Genomic DNA, 21,706 nt, shown 5'->3' with positions numbered 1-21,706 from the left:
ACTGAAGTGCGTTTTGTTGAATTGGTCAACATCACCAATGTTGCTGCAGACACCAGGGAGGCAGCACAGCCAAGAGTGGCCATAGCTGGGCTCAGTGGGGGTTCCTTCCCATTTTTCAATTTTTCTGCTACCTTTGAGTATACTAACTATTGATTTCCAAACACCGAAAGAATCACACCTCACTTGCTCCCCTTCTACACCTATTCTTAAAGCTAAGCAGATTGCCCTTCTACAGCTATCCTTAAAGCTAAGCAGGTTATTTGTTCATGCCAACCCAGGTGAATCTGGGTCATTCCGTGCAGTATTTTTTTCAAGTTGTATATTTTATCATTGAATCTTGAATCTGAAATTTCAGAATCCTCCCATTCTAGCCCCTCAAACTTGTTCCGGAAACCAGAACCAAAATAAATGATTTCTGACCGTGTGTTGAGGCCGTCTTAAAAGAACAGCACCTGGAGCCCTCCTGTACCCTTGGGAGCTCAAATTCTGATGGCCACCATCCAGGACCATCTGCTTAATGACACCTCCCTCTTCCTGCTCTCATAATTGGTAGCAGACTACATTTGGAGAGCAGTACCACAGGTACCAGAATTGAGAGCCCTGTTCAAGCTAAGACATTGAAAAGAAAACTTTCAGTCAAACTAATGTTTTGTAGGGTTCCATGATGCCATATTCTCCATGGTTTTTTCTTTTAAATATAAATTTCCCAACTGTTTATTTAAACACGATGAACAAAAAGTTACAAATGTCCTCCATTCGTTTTTGTGAAAGCTCACTGCTTAGTTGTTTTGACAGGTTCAGTGATCATTGCAATTGCAAAACACAAAAATGTTCTACTTTGTTTTGTAACTTAAAACTCTGAGTCTCAGTAATCAGAAAATTTTTGGGACTTTGAATGTACAGAGACATTTTTCTTATCTCTTAACAATCACACATCAGGGCCTTCTATGACAGGGCACAGATGGCCTGTCTCATTCCCCACTGCCTGAGAATTTGTAGCTTCTCTGTAGATTTCCAGGGTCTCATATGCCCAGGGAGGTAGCCCTCATTGAGCCAAGCCTCCCTGCAGGATAAAATAATCTATAAGGGAGCACTTTGATTCTCCCAAGTGCTATGCAGGTGTTGTTGGAGAACAGGGTGTATGGGAGCTTCCTGGTGAAATCTGGAATTGTTCCCCATACACAGAGGGCAATGAGAGACTGAAGAAAGAGGCAGACCACTCCAGATTGGTAGATGGTAGTCTTAATAAGCAAGGGAATTTATATACAATCCTTGCATTGGGTGACCACAAGATGAGTAGACCGTTAAACATTTACAGAGAGGCATTATGAGGTTCAGTCACGGATTCAATCCAGATGGTCTCAACAATAGCTTATCTCAAGGCTGTGTCCTTGGGGCAGCCTGTAGTGTGGAGAAGGCAAACAGAATGCATATTCCAAGAATGGGGGAGAGGGTGAGAAGCCTCTCATTGTCCCAGAGTGATGTTTACATTTTACATTCCCACAAGCAATAGATGAGTGACAGAAACTAATTTTCTCTGCATCCTCACTAGCTATTGTTCTTGTCACTGTTTTTTTTTTTTTATTTTAGTAATTCTGATAGATATATAGTGAAATAGCATTGTTTTTAATTTGCATTTTCTAGTAAGTTGAACATCTTTTCATGTACTTATTTGTCATCTGCAAATCCTTTTGAGGGCAATTTCAGTTTAATGTTCTTTGTCCAAGTTTTAGTTAGATTGTTTGTTTACAGTTGCATTTTGAAAGGGTTTAAAAATATATTCTAGGTACCAGACTTTTGTTGGATATCTGACTACAAATCTTTGCTTCCAGTGTGTGAAGCTTGTCTTTGAACTCCCTTAACAGGGTCTTTCTCATAGCAGACGTTTTTAAATTCAATAAAATCCAGTTTACCAAATTTTTATTTTATGGATTGTGTTTTTGTTGTCAAGTGCAAGAACTTTTGCCTAGCCCTGATCCCAAAGCTTTACTCCTAAGTTTTGTAGTAAAAGTGTTACAGTTTTATATTTTACATTTCAGCATGAGACTTGGTCAAGGCCCATATTTTTAAATTTATTTTATAATGAAAAATTTGTTTTTAAGGACCAGAGTTAACAGCACGATCATCTTAACAGCCGTTACTACTATCGATGTTTTTCTTCCTAAAACAACTGTCATTTTTGCTCAGGGAGACACTGAAGCAGGCACTGTGGGGATTTCTGTGACAGCCCTTCCTCGCAGGGCCTGGGTGCTGGCTCTAAAGGATGACCCCTGTCATTGGCTGTGTGCACACAGGCTTCTCACAAGCCAAGGATGCCTGAGTCACGCTTAAGCAAAATGAGTTAAGTGAAGAATTGTGGGAATGAAAACCTGTAAAGGCTAAGTAAAGAGAAAATAATTGGGGATCAAAGAGCATTGTTACATGGTAGAAGACAAACAAAAATCAACCCCGGAGATGTGGCCAAAGGAGTGGTAGGAGACCAGTGGGAATGTGGGCAGGAGCAGAGTGCAAATCTGAGAAAGTGGATGAACAACTTCAGGGCTCAGGCTGCTGATCCCCAGAGAAGAGGGGAGGGGAGGGGACAGCACAGCAGGGCGGGGAGAAAGAAATTCTGTTGGAGTCACTTCTGCCGGGCACCGGGAGCGGCAGGGAAGGCTCCGAGGGAGCGAGCGACAACTGCGACTGGGGCAGCCCTGGAGGAAGGCGGGAGCTGCGCAGAAGGCTGTAGCTTTGGCCAAGCCTTCTTGCCAGCTTAGAAGGGGCGACGGGGAGGGACCTTTCAGCCGTCGCAGCGCCAGCACTCCCGCCCGGGGAGATCTTGCCTCCACAGCCCAGCGGCGGTCCCAGCCTGCGCGCCTCTGTCCCCGCGCGCTTCGGTCCCCAGCTCCGGGAACCAGGTCCTTTCTCCTCAGCGCGCCCACCGACCATGGATGGCAGCTCTCTGCTCTCGGTCCCAAGGTAAGACCCTTTCCCCCGCTTTGCCCAGCCCAGTGCCCCGCAATCTCCGTTTTCGCCCTGGGTCGCTCAAACTTGCCCTGGGGGCGCCCGGGTCTGCGCGGGGCTCCTGCGAACTAGACCGAGGACTCTGCACCCCCAGTTAATTCGGGCCGGGGCTGAGCGAGGAGCGCTTGGGAGAAGGTGTCCCTGTCAACTGCCCGGGGCGCCAGGCTGGGTGCGGCCTCGGAGCGGGAGTGGCACGGATGGGGGTCAGCCGCCTGGAGGGCCGGGACCTGGGGTCTATTGTGCCCCAGGAAGCTGGAGCCGGACTGTATGCGGACGCAGCCTGGAGAGGTTTCGCACCTTGTAGGGAGGCGGTTTCCGAGGTTCGGATGAAAATAGGAGGAAGCAGGACTAGGGCAAACTACCCCCCATCCCGTCCACCCAGATCTGGGTGAGTGTCAGCGGTTGCTGGGTAGGGATGGAGTGAGGATGTAAGGAGTAGGGGGGGGGGGGGGCTTTGTCCCTAACCCCTGACCAAGACTAGGGACAGAAAAGACCTCCATCCGCCCCAGTCCACCCGCCTCTGCTGCCCACACCCCCTGCCAGACCGCGCTTCCTCCCGCATGTCTGCGGAGCGCGTTCCCTGACTCCACCCAGCCCTGGGGTCCGCCACGCCGGTGAGTCAAGGACGCCCCTCAGACGCCGCCGGGAGGGAGGCACGTGTTTCCCTGGTTTGCGTCTGCCCGGTCTTCTTCTCCCCCTTTGCCCTGTTCTGCGCTCCTCCGACTCAGTCCTTTGCGAATTTGAGAAACTGAGATTTTTCTCTTTTCATCCGCATAAACCTCAGGGGTAAATTGAGGCGGTAGCCCTGGCGGTGTTCCGCCCGCCGGGCAGGTGGCTTCTGCGCTGTTGGTGCTGGTTGCTGAGCGTCCGCCGATAGCCTGCTCATCCTTCATTCCCCCTTTCCCCCAGCAAACATCCAGGCAGCGCCCAGCCGACATTATCAGGCCCTGGGATACACATGTGAAGCTCGCGTTCTTGGAGAGCAGCAAACCCAGCAAGCACAGCCTAGGCACACATGCAGCAAGTTCTATATTGCCCAGGAGCCGCGATGGGGGTGCGAGGGGAGTGGGGGTGGCCCATGGGGACGGAGACTGCTTTTCAAAGTCGTCAAAGGCTGCCACCTAGAGACGCGAAGTGCTTATATTCTGGAATAAAATAGAGCTTTCCCACTCCACGGGCATTTACTCCTTAAGCGTCCCTTGCTGTCCAGGTAGCATAGGGCTCTGAAACGGCGCGCTGTGTTTTCTGTGCAGGGCCGGAGCAGCTCTCTGGTGAAAAATCTCTAACCTTGGGGCCAAACAAGGTCACGATACCACTGAGTCTTTCCATTCTGTCCTAATGCATAAAACGGACAGTACAAACCGCAGGAAGATTCTTTTAGACTTAAAAAGTATATTGCCACTGGTTTTTAGGAACGAGTGTGAGGCATTTTGAAAGTCAAGCAAACTGAGTGATCACTTTCTATACCATGTACTCTATCGCCTAAGGTCATTAGAACTGGAAGGGTGAGCCCTGTGGTTCCAGCATTCCCCGTAGAGACACTTTTGATAAGAGGTTGCTTGTTTTAAATCCCGTTTTTCAGATCAATATTACTGTGCTTGAATCGGGATTAGATTCCTCTTCAAAAGCTTGGACAGCTTTTAAAATATTAGAGATGCATTATGCCAATGATTCCTCAAGATTATTTCTGTCGTGGTCCTATGAAATGACCTGTTAAAGAGTCAGCCAAATAATATCGCTCTGTATTTTTTAGTAGCCTATAAAAATGGTAATAAAGGTTTAACAGTTAGAGCTTCTGAGCATTACTGTTTATTCCCAATACAAGTCATATTTCCACAAGTCAGTGTAGTAATTCAGCTAGTTTATTAGCATCCTTATTCATATAGAAAATTCACTTACCTACTCGATGAGTTAATTTGATTTTTTATTTCCTTGAATACAATAAACAATTTCCTTTCTATAATATTTAATTGGAAGTGATAGGTATTGATAGGCAAAAGTGAACTAGAAATTTAAAATATTGTGTAGAAATATTATATTAGTATACCACTTGCCACAAAACTTTGAAATTTAAAGAATTGATGACAGAATATACAAGCTTTTTGAAAAAAAATGTCAATGATCAGGGAAAATCAAATTGTTATTAATCGAGACTTGCATAAGAAATGGTTCTAGCCCTAGTGAGCTTAGCATGTAATTTCAACATGCCATTGTTTTTTATTCAATTTTTCTCAAACTATAGTCTCTGAATTAAAAACAAAACAAAAACAAAACAGCAAGAACAGGTGGAAGCTTTAAGAAATTTTGACACAGCCACAGGAAAACAATGAAAACCTAGAGCATGTGGGCACATGAGTTAAAAAGTTTGTGTGTATTCCCAAGAAGTCTAAGAATCCAGACACTGAAACCTTTACCTGCACATTTCTTTTTTGAGATCAAAGAAGTGTCATATGGCCGTAGCCGGTTTGACTCAGTGGATAGAGCATCGGCCTGCAGACTCAAGGGTCCCAGGTTCGATTCCGGTCAAGGGCATGTACCTTGGTTGCGGGCACATCCCCAGTGGGGAGTGTGCAGGAGGCAGCTGGTTGATGTTTCTCTCTCATCGATGTTTCTAGCTCTCTGTCTCTCTCCCTTACTCTCTGTGAAGAATCAATAAAATATATTTAAAAAAAAAAAGCAGTGACATATGGTTTGAGAGAACTTCTCTCTAAAAAATTAAATAATATTCAGAACACTGTGCTTACTTTTATTCCTTTCATTTAAATACATATTACATGGCCTAATTATTGACATAGTTAACAGGACATCTTAGAGTAGCTAGGGTTTCAGAAGTACAAGTTAGTTTAAAAATATATAAAGGTATTGTATTAGCTTTCTAGTTGCTTCAACAATTAGTTGCCACACAATTAGTGGCTTAGAATGATACACGTTCATTTTACCTTGCAGTTTTGTCCATCAGAAGTCTGACCTGGGTCTTACTGGAATAGTCAAAGTGTTGGCAGGGCTGCATTCCTTTCTGGAGGCTTCGGGGTGGAAGGGAATCTGTTTCCTGCTTTTTTCCAACTTCCAGAGGCTGCCTGCATTTCCTGCCTCAACTCCTGGCACTCTTCCTCCATCTTCCTATCACTCTAACCTCTGACCTCTTCTTCTTCTAGGAACTCTGGAGATTGCATTAATCTCCAGAAAATCCAGAATAATCTCCCTATGTCAAGGTCAGCTGAGCAATAACTTTAATTCCATCTTAAATCTTGATTCCACTTTGCCACACAACAACATAATCACAGGTTCTGGGGATTTATACATCGACATCTTGGAGAACCCATTATTCTGCTGTCAGAGCACAAGCCTTAATTTAAAAATGTATCATGCTGGCTCTCAAATGGCAGTTGAGATTCTACTAGGGTTCTATTAGGAATTTCTCTCTCTCTCTCTCTCTCTCTCTCTCTCTCTCTCTCTCTCTCTTTCTCTCTCTCTCTCTTTTTCCCTCCACCCCCTTTCCTTCTTCCCTCCCTCCTTTTTTTAAAGATGCAATTTTATTAAATCTTTTAATTAAAGTTTATACTTAATATTATTTTATATTTGTTTCATATGTATAGCATAGTGGTTAGAAAATTACATACTTTGCCAAGTGGTCCCCCTGATATTTCCAGTACCCACCTGGCACCCTTCATAGTTATTACAATATTGCTGACTATACTTCCTATGCTGTGACTATTTTGTAACTACCAATTTGTACTTCTTAATCCCTTCACCTCTTCCACCCAGCCTCCCAACCCCCTCCCCTCTGCATCCTTCTTTCTTAAATAAAGGAAAAGAATGACAAGGCTATTTGTTCCTCCACTGTAATATGTGACTCATTCAGTGCAGCTGGGCTGAAACCACCACCAATTCCTGAAGCTTATTCAAGAACATAAAGCCAGAATCAGTGTAGACCTACAGAATTCACTTTTTGGGACGTATGTTTGTTGTAATGGTCGTTCAGCAAATATCTCTAATTGTGCTCCTAAGCATAGGTGGGATTCCACTTGCTAGTCTCTGTGGTAGAAGGCATGGCCATGTGACTTGCTTAGGCCAGTGCAAAGTGTGCAGAGAAAGGTGTGTCATCCCAAATGGAAATTTAAAAGAGGCTATACGTGATTTGCCTCATTTCCCCCACTTTCTGCCATAGCGAATAACATTTTCATATGGTGGCTGCTTTATCAGCCTGAGTTTCAGCATGAACAGAACTTGAAGCAGAGCCCTCAGCCAATCCATGATGGGCATGTGGTAGGAGCAAGAAATAGACCTTTGTGTTTTAATCCTCTGAGATTTCAGAGTTACCTGATACTGCAGCATAACCTAGCTCACCACACCTAACCCTGCCGCCTGGGGGTAAAATGGTAGGTGGTCTCTTGTGAAGGTTTCCAAGGGACTTCACAGAATTCTCTTATTGCTCTGGACTTCCAAAGCTCCCCATCGCTAACAGTATGCTCCTGGATGTAGTGATGTGAGGGTGGGTTGGAGAAAGGGAGGAATGGCACTCACCCTGATCAGTTGTTGAAGCAGTCAGGAAGCAGGCCTTACGGGCCAGCCCCAGGTAATAACAATAAATACTGCAGCCTACAGTGCTCTCCTCCTAGGCACACAGAGTGTGAACTAGGAATCACACTCATCTGACATCAGCTCACACATTTCCTATTTCACAGATCATACAGCTGCTGCAATTTAAGGATATAACAGTGAACCATATATACATTTAACTCATGCAAATTCAGTATTATATGTTTATTTTCTTTTCTGTCTTTATTTCTCTCTCTTTTTATTAAAAAATGTAGTAAGCTTATATTTAGCTTGTATAGTCTATTGCATATTGTACCTTGCTATATAGTACACACAAATCACTTTTGAAGGCCTTTTTTACAAACTCCAACATGCCATAATTCATAACAAGCCTCTTATGAGATTTGCAAAGGTCATTTTGACTTCACGCACCATTTTCAAGATAAGCAATGACATTAGACCTTAAACCCCCATTAGATGTTTCTAATACTGCACAGTGATTGGCAAAACAATGATTTTGGTAGCATGTCAACACAAGAAGAGGAAGATTGGAGAATCCATCATCAGACAACAAACACTGAGCAGACATTCCCTCCTGATACCTTCCAGATACCGGAATGGACTAAGACAGAGTTCCTGACTTCCTTGCATGTCACCTTGCGGGCAAAGGGATTTTAGATGGAAGGAGACAGGCTAGGAAGTAGATATGCAGCAGCACACACTAACTGCAGTTTATCTTTTCATTTCTTGAGTGACCCCTTGAGAGAGAGTCTAAGACCTCACCAAATCAATCTTATTTGATTCACAGCAGCATTTGACATAATTGACAGATGGTCCCTAACGTATCAAAACAATTTTTCCCTAATGAGAAATGTACCTATAAAATATGCCTTTTGAAATATCAAATGCTTTTCTCTCTGTGCTGGAGAAATGGGAACCCACTTAACATGGTTAGAACCATAAAGGACTTTAGTAAAGGTCACCTCACCCAACCCCCTTCTTTACAGATAAAGAAACTGAAGTCAAGAAAAGTTAAATGAATCAATCAAATCTTATAAATATTTAGAGATAGAGCCAAGAATAAAGCCCTAAGTTTCTGATCCCTTTACTTAGCACTGCATTGGATTTGCTTAAGATAATAATAATAATCTCTAAAATATAGTTAGAAGCTCTTGGAATTTTCTGGAATTTGTCACCCATGTCTTCTTGATGTCACCTTTCTTATGTTCCTTAAGAAATATACTATTTCATGTCTCTATTTCACTTCAGCTTTTAGAAACCCCTGGGACAAATTTCAACTTTGGTCATAACAACCATGTGGGAGCTTATTACCTGAATACTTGTGCTGTTTTTAACCATGATACTGACCTCTTGTTATAATTTCTATTTTTCCTTAGCACTGAATTTTAACTTGTTTTTTGCCATTTTATTTTATATATCTTTTCTGTTAGCTGTCATAAGTTCCTAGTGGGACAAGATGGAATATGCATCATTAAATTCGTCATGCAATCAATTACTTTCTTTATAACCAAAGCAAAAAGAAAAAAAAAGGTTTCTGCACATTAGAGGAATTAAATTGATCTGTGGCAAATGGAACTCATATAAAATAATGGTCTATTCATATTTAATTAGGCTTTCTTTAATGAGACTGATTATATCTGAAAAGCTATAAATGGTTACTTTGAAATGATTAATTATAATATTATGATTAAAATAAAACCAACAGCTTTAGAATAAATATATAATAAAATAGAATGCTAACATTTTGAGATGTATTTCTCAATTATTATTACACATAAATTTTAAATATACGTGCATATGTAATGATATCAATTTGTATATAGAGTATTAACGATTAAAAGTGTCCTTTTTAGTTCATACATTTTATATTTTAGTGTACTTTGCTTAGGTATTAATGCATTTAATAAAATCAGAGAAATCTTAAAATATTTAATTTTCTTCCAGAGAGACAAGGAGAATTTGTAATGTTTCTCTTTTTATTCTTCATATTGTTTAACAACACACTTAATTTTTTTGTCCTAAAAATCTATAATTTTGAACATAATAATAAGAACATAGTAAGAATGAAATAATTGACTTTTGACACATTGTGCCTATGAATAGACTTATCCATTCACTCACAGGTGGAGTAGTCAAAGTAAATAATCTATCTGAGTAACTCAAACCAAAATTCAGATAAAAAATAAGGAACCAAAAGAATATAAATAAGTAAAGAACCAAGTGAAGTCATTTTTTTTTCTATATAAAATCTTGGCCCTGCATAATGTGTTCATTGCTGACTCATGCATTCAATATAACCTGAATATTTTTATTTTTACTTTTTTTCTGAATGAATCAACAGTGCTTTAAAATAGCAATTAAAAGGTGCATATACTTCACGTGTGTAATTTACAACAAGTCAGGCATCTGTGCCGGCATTCTGTTAAACTGCTAGTCTTTCTTTCTTGCAATGGTGGGAAAAATGTGAGTGTGTTGAAATCATGTCATTGTTATGCCCAGATTTCAGGATCCCCAAAAGACCACCAGGGAGCCAGCCGTGTCTGATGCAAAAGCAAAGAGTCTTTTATTCAAACCCGGGTCTGGCTCCCCTACCCTCCTTACTGACACAGCATCAGGTGGCAGAGAGAGACCTAGCCCGGTGTGAAGAGAAGTTTTATAGGGGGGTGGAGTAAGGGGAGTAGAGGGGACTGTGGGCCCTGCCGATTGGCCAGGCGCTAGTCGGTGTCTCGTTACACAGGATGTGGTCATATTGATGGCCTGCACTTCCCTTGATTGTCATTGGTTAGTTTAGAGAAATCCTGGGTGTGGCTAGCAGAGGCTTGGGCTTCCAGGAAGAAGCCTTGCCGAGCACATGGCTCTGCCCAAAAATGGAGGACCCGGGGTAAGATGGAGGGCGTAGTCCTCGCCCTTTCATCATTTAGAAAATGAGCCACAGTTTTATCACATGAGTCACTTTAAAAGAAGTGTCTAAAGAAAAGATTTAATGTCCAGAGAGCATGTTATCCAGAGAAGCTGTCATCTCCACCTTAATCATACTCAGTCATTGTAGATGGTAGACATTCCTCATGAAGGAGAAAGGATATGGACAAAATATTAATAATGACATTTTCCTCAGTATTTCTACTGGGTCTGAGATCTGTTCCATAGGATGGGGAAGGGCATATATAAAGAAGAAAGCATAAAAGTTGAAGATCTAGATCAAGGTTTAACTTTGAAGTTTAGATGGGCTGGTATGGATATTTGGGGAAAATGTATAAGGAGAAAGGCTTATTTACTTACTTGAAAAGAAAGTATGAAAACTAGTGACTTGAATGCCATCCTAATCATGTGAGGATAACTAGAACCTGAAAAGGAGCCCATAAATTTATTACAAAGAAGATTAAATGACAAGTAATTTTAAAAAATAGTTAATATGTTTGGGAATTTATCCTTAAAAATAATAAAATATGTAAAATTTGTTTTGTCAATATCTTAAAACTACAAAGTAAATGTGAATTATATAATAAACAAATAATGAATTGTTTTGATTGGATTGGAAGATCATAATTATTCCTTCATAATTGTATATTAACTTAATACTTTTTCCCACAAGATCATAAACATTGCCAGCTCTGTAAATATAGTCAGTAACTTCATCAGTTTTGCCAATGCTCCCTTTAATTCTTTGATTTTCAAATACTCCTGTGAAGAATCTGTCTATCATCATCCTCATTGATTTTCTCCTTTTCCGGTATGAACTGATCTCACTCTGCCAGACTCTCACTGGGTGTTGGTTTGACATGTGATAAGGAGCTCTCTAGCATTAGAATCATCATTTTAATTGATTAGCATTTTACTTAAATAAAAGTCAAATCAGCAACCACCCAAGGTGTTGAGCAGTGGGCAGAGATAAACACTCGGTTTAGATAGGGAGGGATCTTCACTGGAGACTAAATTGTTAGTGATCAGTCCATTTGCTTTCCTACATATTCTTGAAATTGCAGTGACTAGCTAATGAATAGCAAAGACACCAGGACTTTGGGAGGACAATTTTCAATTTACAATTACCAGATTTTCTCCAGGGAGTGACACTGCTGAAAATCTTTTTAATTTTCACAAACATTAGCTGTAGATGAGCAAATTATCTAATGGAGCAATACAGGTGCAATTGAATGTTTCACGCACTCAAACAAGCTTCTGGGAAATTTTCCACTATAGTTAAGATTACAGAAGTCTTTCTGCTTCCAAAATATCTCACAATTATTAGTCTATTTGTAGTGCACAGGTATTAATTTGAATTGAATGTGTGAAAAATGGTGATCCAGAAAGATAGGAGACCCTCCATAAATGGCAATCCCTTTCTTTTCCCTTTTTATAGGACCACAATTTTGCTCCAAGTCTAAAACGCAGCAAGTAGCTCAATTGGATTAAAGCTGTGTCATGGGTTGTCTGACAGTGTCTGTAATGACCAGAGCCTTGGTGGTGAGATAGATCCAGTCTAATCCCTATAGTCATTGATTCACTGATCCCTGTAATGGGTCCCACATGCTTCTGAGGTGGGTGACAAAAACGCTGCCATGGAAAGTAGCTCCTTTATGAAGAGCTTATCTTATATCAAATATAAGATAAATATAAACCTCTGAAAAATAAAATTTATTTATTCATTTATTTATTTAGTATAGATATTGACCCCTTATTGTATTCCAGGTGATATCAGCTGGGTATGCAATAATAAACACAAATAAAGCCACTTCTATTGTCATGGAACTTCAATACCAACGAGACAAAAAGACATTAGTCAAATATCATCAGTGGATATAGAGCAAATTGGCAGGTGTGCTCCAAAGGAAACGAAGTGATCTTTGCAAACATATAACAACAAAAAAGACTTAAATGGGAGCGGTCAGAAAGTCCTCATAAAGAAGACTGCTGCAGCAGTCAGAATAGAGTTGGAAAGGTGCTGGGGCAAGAGAGAAGCAGTGGAGTATTTAGACTACTCCAGGTGGGTGCCTGGAGTGCAGGAAATGAAGAAGAATAGAACGCATGAGACATGAAAGTTAGATTGGGGCCAGGTTATGTTAAGCCTTGGAGGCCACTGGGTCTTCATCCTAAAAACAGTGGGATGTCATTGTGTCATTGTTTTTCAAGCTAGAGGTGGCTAGAAGTGCTACTTGAGATAATGCATATAAAGGAAATAGCCAAGTGCCTGGCATATTTTAAATGTTCCATAAACAGGAGCTGTTATGGTTGCTTATTAATTAGTAGCAACTGTCATTAGGAGGACACTTTAAAAATATTTCTTGAGCTTCAAGCTAAGGGCATCCTGAACCAAACATCCAATAGGTTGGCCATATGCCATGCAGTAGGGGAGGCAGCCCAGAGCATCCAGAGAGCTCCTTTATGGTATGTATGGAGATGTATATTAGTTACCATGTTCTCAACTGCACATACAAGGAAGAGTTCATACTGCCCCATACCTCATGCCATACCCTTTTCTCATTCCCATTTAAATCACCTCAATTTTGATTCTTTTGGTATTTTTCTTGTTTTTCTGGTGGGTCCCATGTTCACTCTCTAAAATTGGCAATAAAATTCAGTCTTTGGACTCTGACCTTTCATATTCCCTGTGACATACCTTAAACTTGCTTTTGATTCTTCCCACTCCTGGCTATTTTACTCACTACCGGAATGGAGCTGGAAGTGGTTGGCCTCTTGGTCCTATTATAAAGGGTAAAATAACACAAACTATGCTGAAAAAGAAAGAAGTACAATCACAATTATCTTGAATATTTTATTTTCACAGAGCCCTGCTCAGGTCTGAACAAGAGGAAAGTAGGTGAAGAATGCAGTTAGGACAATTTGGACAATAAATAGGAAATTGTTTGATTGGATGATCAACAGTGAACACAGGCACTGATTAAATTCACTAGATCATTGCTGGATTTCCCTGTTGCCTTGTTTTATTGCACAGTCACGGAAGGAACAAATCTGTGAGTGTGGTATCCATACTGCTGTAAACTTGCTGACCTTTGCAAGAGTTATCAGTCACAATTAGCTTCACTAAACTGGGCGGCTGTTTTACCCTGGCATTTCCACATCAGTCTTGTATACTTTGCAACAGACTAATAACTATGGCTTAATAAGAAGCAACACTATTTAAAACTTGGTTCCTCGTTTCTCTTGGTGACTTTCCTTTCCTTTTAAGGATCGCAGTTATTCAACCAAGACAAAACAACTGCTGATCTTGTGTGGCCATCTAAGTAGTCTCATGGACATGGTGATTACCAGGGGGTGGGGGAGGTAGAGGAGGGTATAGGGAAATAAATGGTGATGCAAGGATGGAAGGAGACTTGATTTGGGGTGATGAACATATAATACAGCGTTCAGATGATGGGTTGTGGAATTGTGCACCTGTATAATTCTGTTAGCTTGTATCACCCCAATAAATTCAATAAAAAGGAAAATAAAATAATTAATAAAATATTAATTATTATTTCATCCTAAATGTTTATTTCCAAGGCTTTCTAATGAAGGCTTCCTTAGCAATTGGTAAAAAGTCTGACTCACCCAAATTTCAGTGGTTTCTGTAGTTCAATTCTGCCCTCAGGTATACTGCTCCCTAGCTTTCTTCCACTGCCTTCTCCTCAAAATGATACCTTCTTTACCCCCATCTTAATCAGCCTAAGTAAAAGAAGAACCTGCAATGAGGCAAATAGACTCACAATTCCTCTGAAAGCAATCTCTATAAAAACAAATAGAAAAAGAGAATGGCAGGTGTCCCATTGTTAGTTATCCAGCTGTTTCATTCTATTCTCAACAAGTTCTGCTCTCATTGAGATTGTGAGTGGAGATCCCTTAAATATTCACATATGTATTCAACCTTTCAGATCACTTGGAAATTTTCTTCCCATGATATTCAATACACAACTCTTTTGGAACATTTATTTACTTTGCTTTGGGTGCTATGTTGACAGTTCTTTGTCGTGGAAAAAAAAAATCCAAAGGTATGTAATTGGAAGACTTAGGTATAAGATCCTATTCTTTGACTTTGGCAAAATTATTTAACTACTTGTCTATTAATGTTTCCTGATCTGATTCACATTATTTGTAAGCACAAAAATACTAGGCAACCTATGTGAAAATTTTTATTTTACACAAGTAGCATTCAAATGTTATTTTGCTTAATTTTTTACATGTTTTACTTGTAAATGTTGCTTTTCTTGTCTCCTCCAAAACATTATGAACTCCATGAAGGTGAAGATTTTATCTGCTTTGTTCACTGCAGTATCTTGACCACTTCACACAATGCTTGTTGCTCAGTAGCTATTTACTGAAAGAATGGAAAAGGAATGTGCAAAGAGATTCCTACCTTGTTTATCATTGCTTAGAAAGGATTATGGCTTCTCTGCTTTTTCTGCTTACAAAGTGGCTGATGAAACTGCAAACAATTATTAGAAAGAAATTCCATTTTTAATTGAGCATTTCAGGAGAAATTAAATGCCTGTGTGTTTGTGGAAGATCTTGCCTTAGAAAGTGAGATGCTCAGAGTAATTCTGAATCAGTGACCAGAAATTCTGGCATCTATACTAATAAAAGGGTAATATGTTAATGAGACCAGGTCGACAGGACATCTTCTGGACATCCAACTTCCTTCCAGACAAAGCCACAGTGGCGGGGGCCGAAGCAGAGGTGGTTAGGGGCGATCAGGCTGGCAGGGGAGCAAGCCGTTAGGGGCAAGATCAGGCCGGCACGGGGGAGCAAGCAGTTAGGGGGCAATCAGACGGGCAGGCAGAGGCAGTTAGGGGCGATTGGGCAAGCAGGCAAGTGAGTGGTTAGGAGCCAGCCGTTCTGGATTGTGAGAGGGATGTCCAATTGCCGGTTTAGGCCTGATCCCAGCAGTCAGACATCCCCTGAGGGGTCCAAGATTGGAGAGGGTGCAGGGCAGGCTGAGAGACACCTCCCCCCCCCCCCACACGAATTTTGTGCACCAGGCCTCTAGTATATAATAAGCATGACAATTTACTAATATTAGTCCTTGCACATACAATTTTGGCTGGAGGGATAAGTTTCATTTTACCATGGGGGAGAAGAATCAGGCCAGTCAAGCAATCCTACATTATTATGTCAGGAATACTGAAATAAATAAAGCTTCTTCAGGATTTTTCTCTGGAGTCTTATCACAATCCTGATGTTGCTCCATCTGAGAGGCACATGTCAGCTTCTTTGGAAATCATAATGTAGACACTACAAAAGTTTGTATAAAAGATAGTGATCATCTCAAAGTAGGTCTTGAGGGGGAAAAAAGAGTCTGTTCTCTTCGTTGGCATAGTTTAATTTTAATCTGTCACGAGGGAAGACATTTCTAAGTGTGGTGATCTTCTATATAGGACACAGTCAGTTCTATTCTGCCCAGAAACAAGCTAGTAAACTGATTCCTGCTGAGTTCCCTCCCTGAGCTGCAGTTAATGGCTCCTCAACCTACAGGCTTCGCTTTCCTCTCTTTGCCTGTTCCACACAGAAGTTCTATGGCCTGTTTGCGACTATAGTTTGTAATGAATATTAAACTTGCAGGATTTCTCTCAGAAATGTTTACAGCACTCTTGAACACTTTAGAAATAAGGGAATGACTGCTTAAGGCACTGAGCTGCCTGGCAGTCTCTTTACATAATCTCTCTAGATGGATTTGCTCATTCTCTGCTCTCAGCTCACTTTTCTCAGTGACATCTAATGAAGCAACAACATAAACCTGCTGTGCCAATGGCTATGTTGTCCTAATAATGATGAAACACGTTCATCTGCTCCGTCTCAGTAAAATTCCATGCTCTGCTTCCCCTAGAAAGAATGAAATGTGATTTCCAAGAACAAGTCAAGGTTTCTTAAATTTTGGTTACTTGGTAATCTATGGAATTATAAAATTATATATATACATATATAATATATATTATATATATATATATTCATATTTATTTTATGGTATTTTTAGTGAGCAACTCTTTGTTTGTGATGATTTATATGGGGCATCATACTCATGCTCTAATTAATAATAATTGCATGTAGATTATAGCTATTTAATCATTTGTGTTCCGATTGCTTTTTTCCTCTCGTCATCTACCTTTAGAATGCAAAGAATTCTTACCCTACCAAATTTTAACTCAGAAATAGCTCCTGCTGAATGAGTGAACAGAATATCCGTAGTTAACCTTCCAAAAGAGACTCAGGGCCCAGCTGTAGGCCTTGGTTTCATCTTCTGAAATCAAATAGTTTGAGTATAGGTAGCTTTAAGGAAAAAATAAGAAAATGATATCAGTGAAAAATCAATCATTGAAATTAATTTGGATGAAAAATACAGTTGAACTCTTTGATAATGCCTAATAGTACCTTGGAAAGGAACTAGTGGTTAAGAATATAACATGCACAAAAAGAAAGAATGCTGCTATATCATTTTGAAAAATGTTTTGTCAGGTGGGCTAAATAATGACCCTTGCAAAAGGATAATTGGCTTAAAAATAACTTATCTATAAACTGTGTAAAGATATAATTTAGCCAGTAATATCAATTATTTCAATTTCTGAAGTGCTGCCCAAATGAAAACTTTATTATTTTTAACTAAAATTTCCCTCTCAAATATAAAACCTTAGAGGAATACCACAAAATCTCTCTAACATTCTTTGCACATTGATAATGATTTACAGATTGATTTGGCTCATGTACTTTTTTTCATGAAGTGGAAAAATGCAGATATGTATTTCTTTTGCAAGCTCAATGTATTTAAGCATTATATACTTAGGGCCTAAGATAATGATCTGCATTTTGTCTGGATTTTTATTAATTCATTTACTTTTTTTTAGTTGAGTGAATTCGTGAGAGGAGGAAGTGGATGTTTGATTCTTTGCTCCATTTTTGCATCTCATTCTAAAATCTGATCATCTTGAAGTGGCATTTTAAAACTGAACTCCAGTGAAGAGTCATACAAAAATTGATCATTCTACCTGCCTTAGATATTGGATTGTGCTGCTCAACTTCCATTAGGGTAAAATGCTTTATGGGGAAGCAATTTAGATCTGGCAAGGAGGCAACAGGCATTCTATCTAAATTCTGTATTGGAGTCACTTACCTAGCTTTTTCTGCAAAGTGAAATCTTTAAACACAATGACAGTTATTATAACACAAAAAATATAAGGTTAGTAAGATTATCAATAAATTAACGTATTATGTTTTCTCTTCCTGGATATTTTGACAGGGATAAATGTCCTCTAAAGTATGCCTGTTTCCATGAAAGAGATTGTGTAATATATATTAAGACTATATTTTCTAAACTAAAAACCAGGACACCTATCCTACAAAGTTGCTTTTTTAAATTACAGTCCAGTAAATGATTTTAAATCAGGTCCATCTTAAAAAATATAAGCTACATGGTCAGTTTAGCAATACATTAACCTTCATAAAACAAGAAGACAATTTTATTATTATCATTGCTGTTTTTGCTATAGCTTGCTGCTATGGAATGAAATGCATGAATAACTAAATATCTTTAGGCCACCTAATTATGTACTTCCTTCTCCCTGTTACTGTTTCTAATTCTTTATGAAAGGCTCTTTGGGAGATAGGTCAGTTCTACCTAGTCTGATCTCCTCTGCTCACAAACATTAGGTCTCCCTTGTCCTACCACATTTCTTTCAACTTTGAAACCACTAGTATTATTTCCTCCCTTTGTGCATCTTTTCCTACACTTTCAGGTAACCTTTAAAAGCCTTTGAGTTTTAATTCCAGTCATATAACAAAGTTATTCATCAATCCTCTTGCTGAAGATGACCTAAATTTCAAGAAAACATTTTTAAATTTACCAAAAGAACTAAACAGATGATAAGAAAATAGGAATTATTACCTAAATATCAACAGGCCATCAAAGATAAATAGAAAATCTTAGAAGCATTCAGAAAAATAAAAGAATATATATATATATATCCATTACAGGCTAAAAATTAGATTGGCAGCTGACCTCACAAAAGCAAAAATGAGATTTCAAAGATAATGAAGTGATATCTTCAATGAGTGAAGGAAAACAATTGCCAGTTTAGAATTCTATGCTCAGTGAAAATAACTCCCAAGAATAAAGATACATTCTTAGAAACAAAAACTGGAGTATCACTTTTTTTTTTTTGGTTTTTTTTGTTGTTGTTGTTGTTGTTGTTGTTGTTGTTATATCTTTTTATTCTTCTTTAATTTGGAACACTTTCTCAGCCTTTCTCTGGCCTATATGACATTGACAATTTTTTTGTTTGTTTGTTTTATTCTTTTAATTAAATCTTTATTGTTCAGATTATTACATTTGTTCCTCTTTCCCCCCCCCCCCCATAACTCCCCTCCTCCCAGTTCCCGCCCCACCCTCTGCCCTCACTCCCCACCCACTGTCCTCATCCATAGGTGCACGATTTTTGTCCAGTCTCTTCCCGCATCTCCCACACCCCTTCCCCCCCCCAAGAATAGTCAGTCCATTCCCTTTCTATGTCCCTGATTCTATTATAATCACCAGTTCATTCTGTTCATCAGATTATTTATTCACTTGATTCTTAGATTCACTTGTTGATAGATGCATATTTGTTGTTCATAATTTGTATCTTTACCTTTTTCTTCCTCTTCCTCTTCTTAAAGGATACCTTTCAGCATTTCATATAATCCTGGTTTGGTGGTGATGAACTCCTTTAGCTTTTCCTTATCTGTGAAGCACTTTATCTGACCTTCAATTCTGAATGATAGCTTTGCTGGATAAAGTAATCTTGGTTGTAGGTTCTTGGTATTCATCACTTTGAATATTTCTTGCCACTCCCTTCTGGCCTGCAAAGTTTCTGTTGAGAAATCAGCTGACAGTACCTACCTTGTAGGTAACTGAGTTTCTTTCTCTTGCTGTTTTTAAGATTCTCTCTTTATCTTTTGCTCTTGGCATTTTAATGATGATGTGTCTTGGTGTGGTCCTCTTTGGATTCCTTTTGTTTGGGGTTCTCCATGCTTCTTGGACCTGTAAGTCCATTTCTTTCACCAGGTGGGGGAAGTTTTCTGTCATTATTTCTTCAAATAGGTTTTCAATGTCTTGCTCTCTCTCATCTTCTGGCACCCCTATAATTCTGATGTTGGTACGCTTGAAGCTGTCCCAGAGGCTCCTTACACTATCCTCGCATTTTTGGATTCTTTTTTCATTTTGCTTTTCCGGTTGGGTGTTTTTTGCTTCCTCGCTTTTCAAATCATTGACTTGATTCTTGCGCTCCTCTGGTCTGCTGTCGGGAGTCTGTATAATATTCGTTATTTCAGTCCGTGTATGCTTAATTTCTAGGTGGTTCCCCAATATAAGACTGAGGGTCTCATTAGTTTTCTTGTAGATCTCATTAAGTTTATTGGCGGCTTCTAAACAGCTCTTGAGAGACCATAAAAGTGTGGTTCTGAACTCTTATCTTCCATTGACAATTTTGTCCTGTTTCTTTGTCTCCGCATTTTGTTATGCTTCCTTGGTGCACCCCCTAGTGGTCTTTGTGCGCAGTCTTATAGTTAAACCTTGATTGTTGTAGCTAATTCCAGGGAGGGTTTGACCTCCAGGCCAAGTGGCTATGAGAATCTGCTGTGTCAGCAGTGAGAGAACTTCTGTCCTCTGGGGAGGTGCTAATCTAGCCTTTGCCTGAGGCTATCCGGCAAATGCCTCTGTGCAGGGCCGGTCGCACAGGATCAATAGGGTGGGCTGAAGAGAGCAGTTATGGCGGCTCTCAGTCCTGTCCCCAGGGGCTCTGCCTCTCTGAGTCCCAGCAAGGGCTGCAAGCCTCGGAGAGAAAGCTGCACTTGCTCTGACCGAAGCCAGACAGTCCCGCTTCTCCCGTTTGAGTCTGGGTTCCTAAAGACTCGCCTGTATCTGGAGCTCAGAGTCTGCGACTCCCTCCCAATTGAAAACGCCAACCGCACCCTCCGCCGCCATCCCGCTCTGCACACTCCGCACCTCAGAATTTGACTTCAGCACTGCGCCTCCTCTGAGTGTCCCTATGCGTTTCTCTTTCCTCCTAGTTGTAGGACTTCCACTCAGCCAGCGTTCCTGTGGTTCTGGGTGATGTCCCTTACGTTTTTTGGTTTCACTTTTGAAGTAGTTGTTCAAAGCAGCAAACTCCGGCGTTAACCTATGCCGCCATCTTGGTTCCTGGAGTATCACTTCTTGCTAAAGAAAATTATAAAATCTTGACTTCAGGCAGAAAGAAGTAAAGAAGAAAGGGAGTTTTATCTACTTAGTAAATCTAAGCAAATATTTATTTTATAAAACAATATTAGTAATGCCCTATGATTGTTCAAAATTATTAGCACAAGGCAACAATACAAGTTGAAAGGAGTTAGTTGGATGTAAAGTGTTCTAAGAGTTTTGTATTGACCAGTAGGAGGATAAATATGTTGATTAATTTTAGAATGTGTTAAGGTAAATATAGATATCCTATTTTCTGGGATAACTACTAAAGAAACTGGGAAAGAAAGGGTAACTTTTAAACCACTCAAACATTGACAAAAATCAGTTGATCTAAATGGGATAAGAAACCCAAACTCTCAGCATTTTCAGTTTATTTGCTTGTGTACATATAAAATTCAAAGGATCTGAAGATAAACTATCAGAATTAACAACTGAGTTTAGCATGTCAGCTATCAATCAAAGCACACACATTAACTATATTTCTTTATATGAGCCAAAAATAAAAGGTGAACTTTTAAAAAATCATTTACATGTTATCAAGAAATATGAATTTTCTAGGACTAAATTTAAAGAAAGTATGCAAGACCTAACCCCCCCAAAAATTATAGCCCCAAGTGAATGACAAAGATTGGAAATTTTATGTGACCACAGGTGGTTGCCCCTTCTCACCTGGTTCTGTACCCCATGCACTTACACCAGGTACCTCCTATGTTACCTCTGATGTCTAGTTCCTCTCTGGCATCTTCATCCACACAGCAAAAGTTTCTTGAATTCTAATGAGGGACCAGTAACTACCAGCAATGCACATACAAAGAAAACTTCCCTGACTCCTTGCTTACTTTCTCCTATAGATATTGATATTATTGTTTATTTTTCATAGTTATAGTAGCTTTGAAATTGATTTGAGGTAATATACTATTGACTTGCATTGAAAAAAGGACTAGAGCATGC

The 21,706-nt window shown here is 39.8% G+C and overlaps 1 protein-coding gene across 3 annotated transcripts in view; it reads left to right on the top strand.

Moving 5' to 3' along the window:
- The first annotated feature begins 2,201 nt into the window (after positions 1-2,201).
- SPHKAP (SPHK1 interactor, AKAP domain containing) overlaps positions 2,202-21,706 on the top strand; it is a 108,399-nt gene continuing 88,894 nt past the window's right edge. For 2 of the 3 annotated variants that reach the window (XM_081095504.1, XM_081095503.1), the window contains exon 1: positions 2,330-2,958. In XM_081095504.1, the coding sequence (XP_080951630.1) occupies positions 2,927-2,958 (32 nt within the window). In that variant the 5' untranslated portion in view covers positions 2,330-2,926. Of the gene's footprint in view, positions 2,959-21,706 lie in introns of all 3 variants that reach the window. The other variant, XM_081095502.1, reaches the window with a different exon arrangement.

Source organism: Myotis nattereri (assembly GCF_964212035.1).
Source record: "Myotis nattereri genome assembly, chromosome: 7".
NCBI lineage: Eukaryota > Metazoa > Chordata > Mammalia > Chiroptera > Vespertilionidae > Myotis > Myotis nattereri.
The sequence above is the reverse complement of the archived record's forward strand: the minus strand, read 5'-3'. Positions and strand labels throughout refer to the sequence as shown.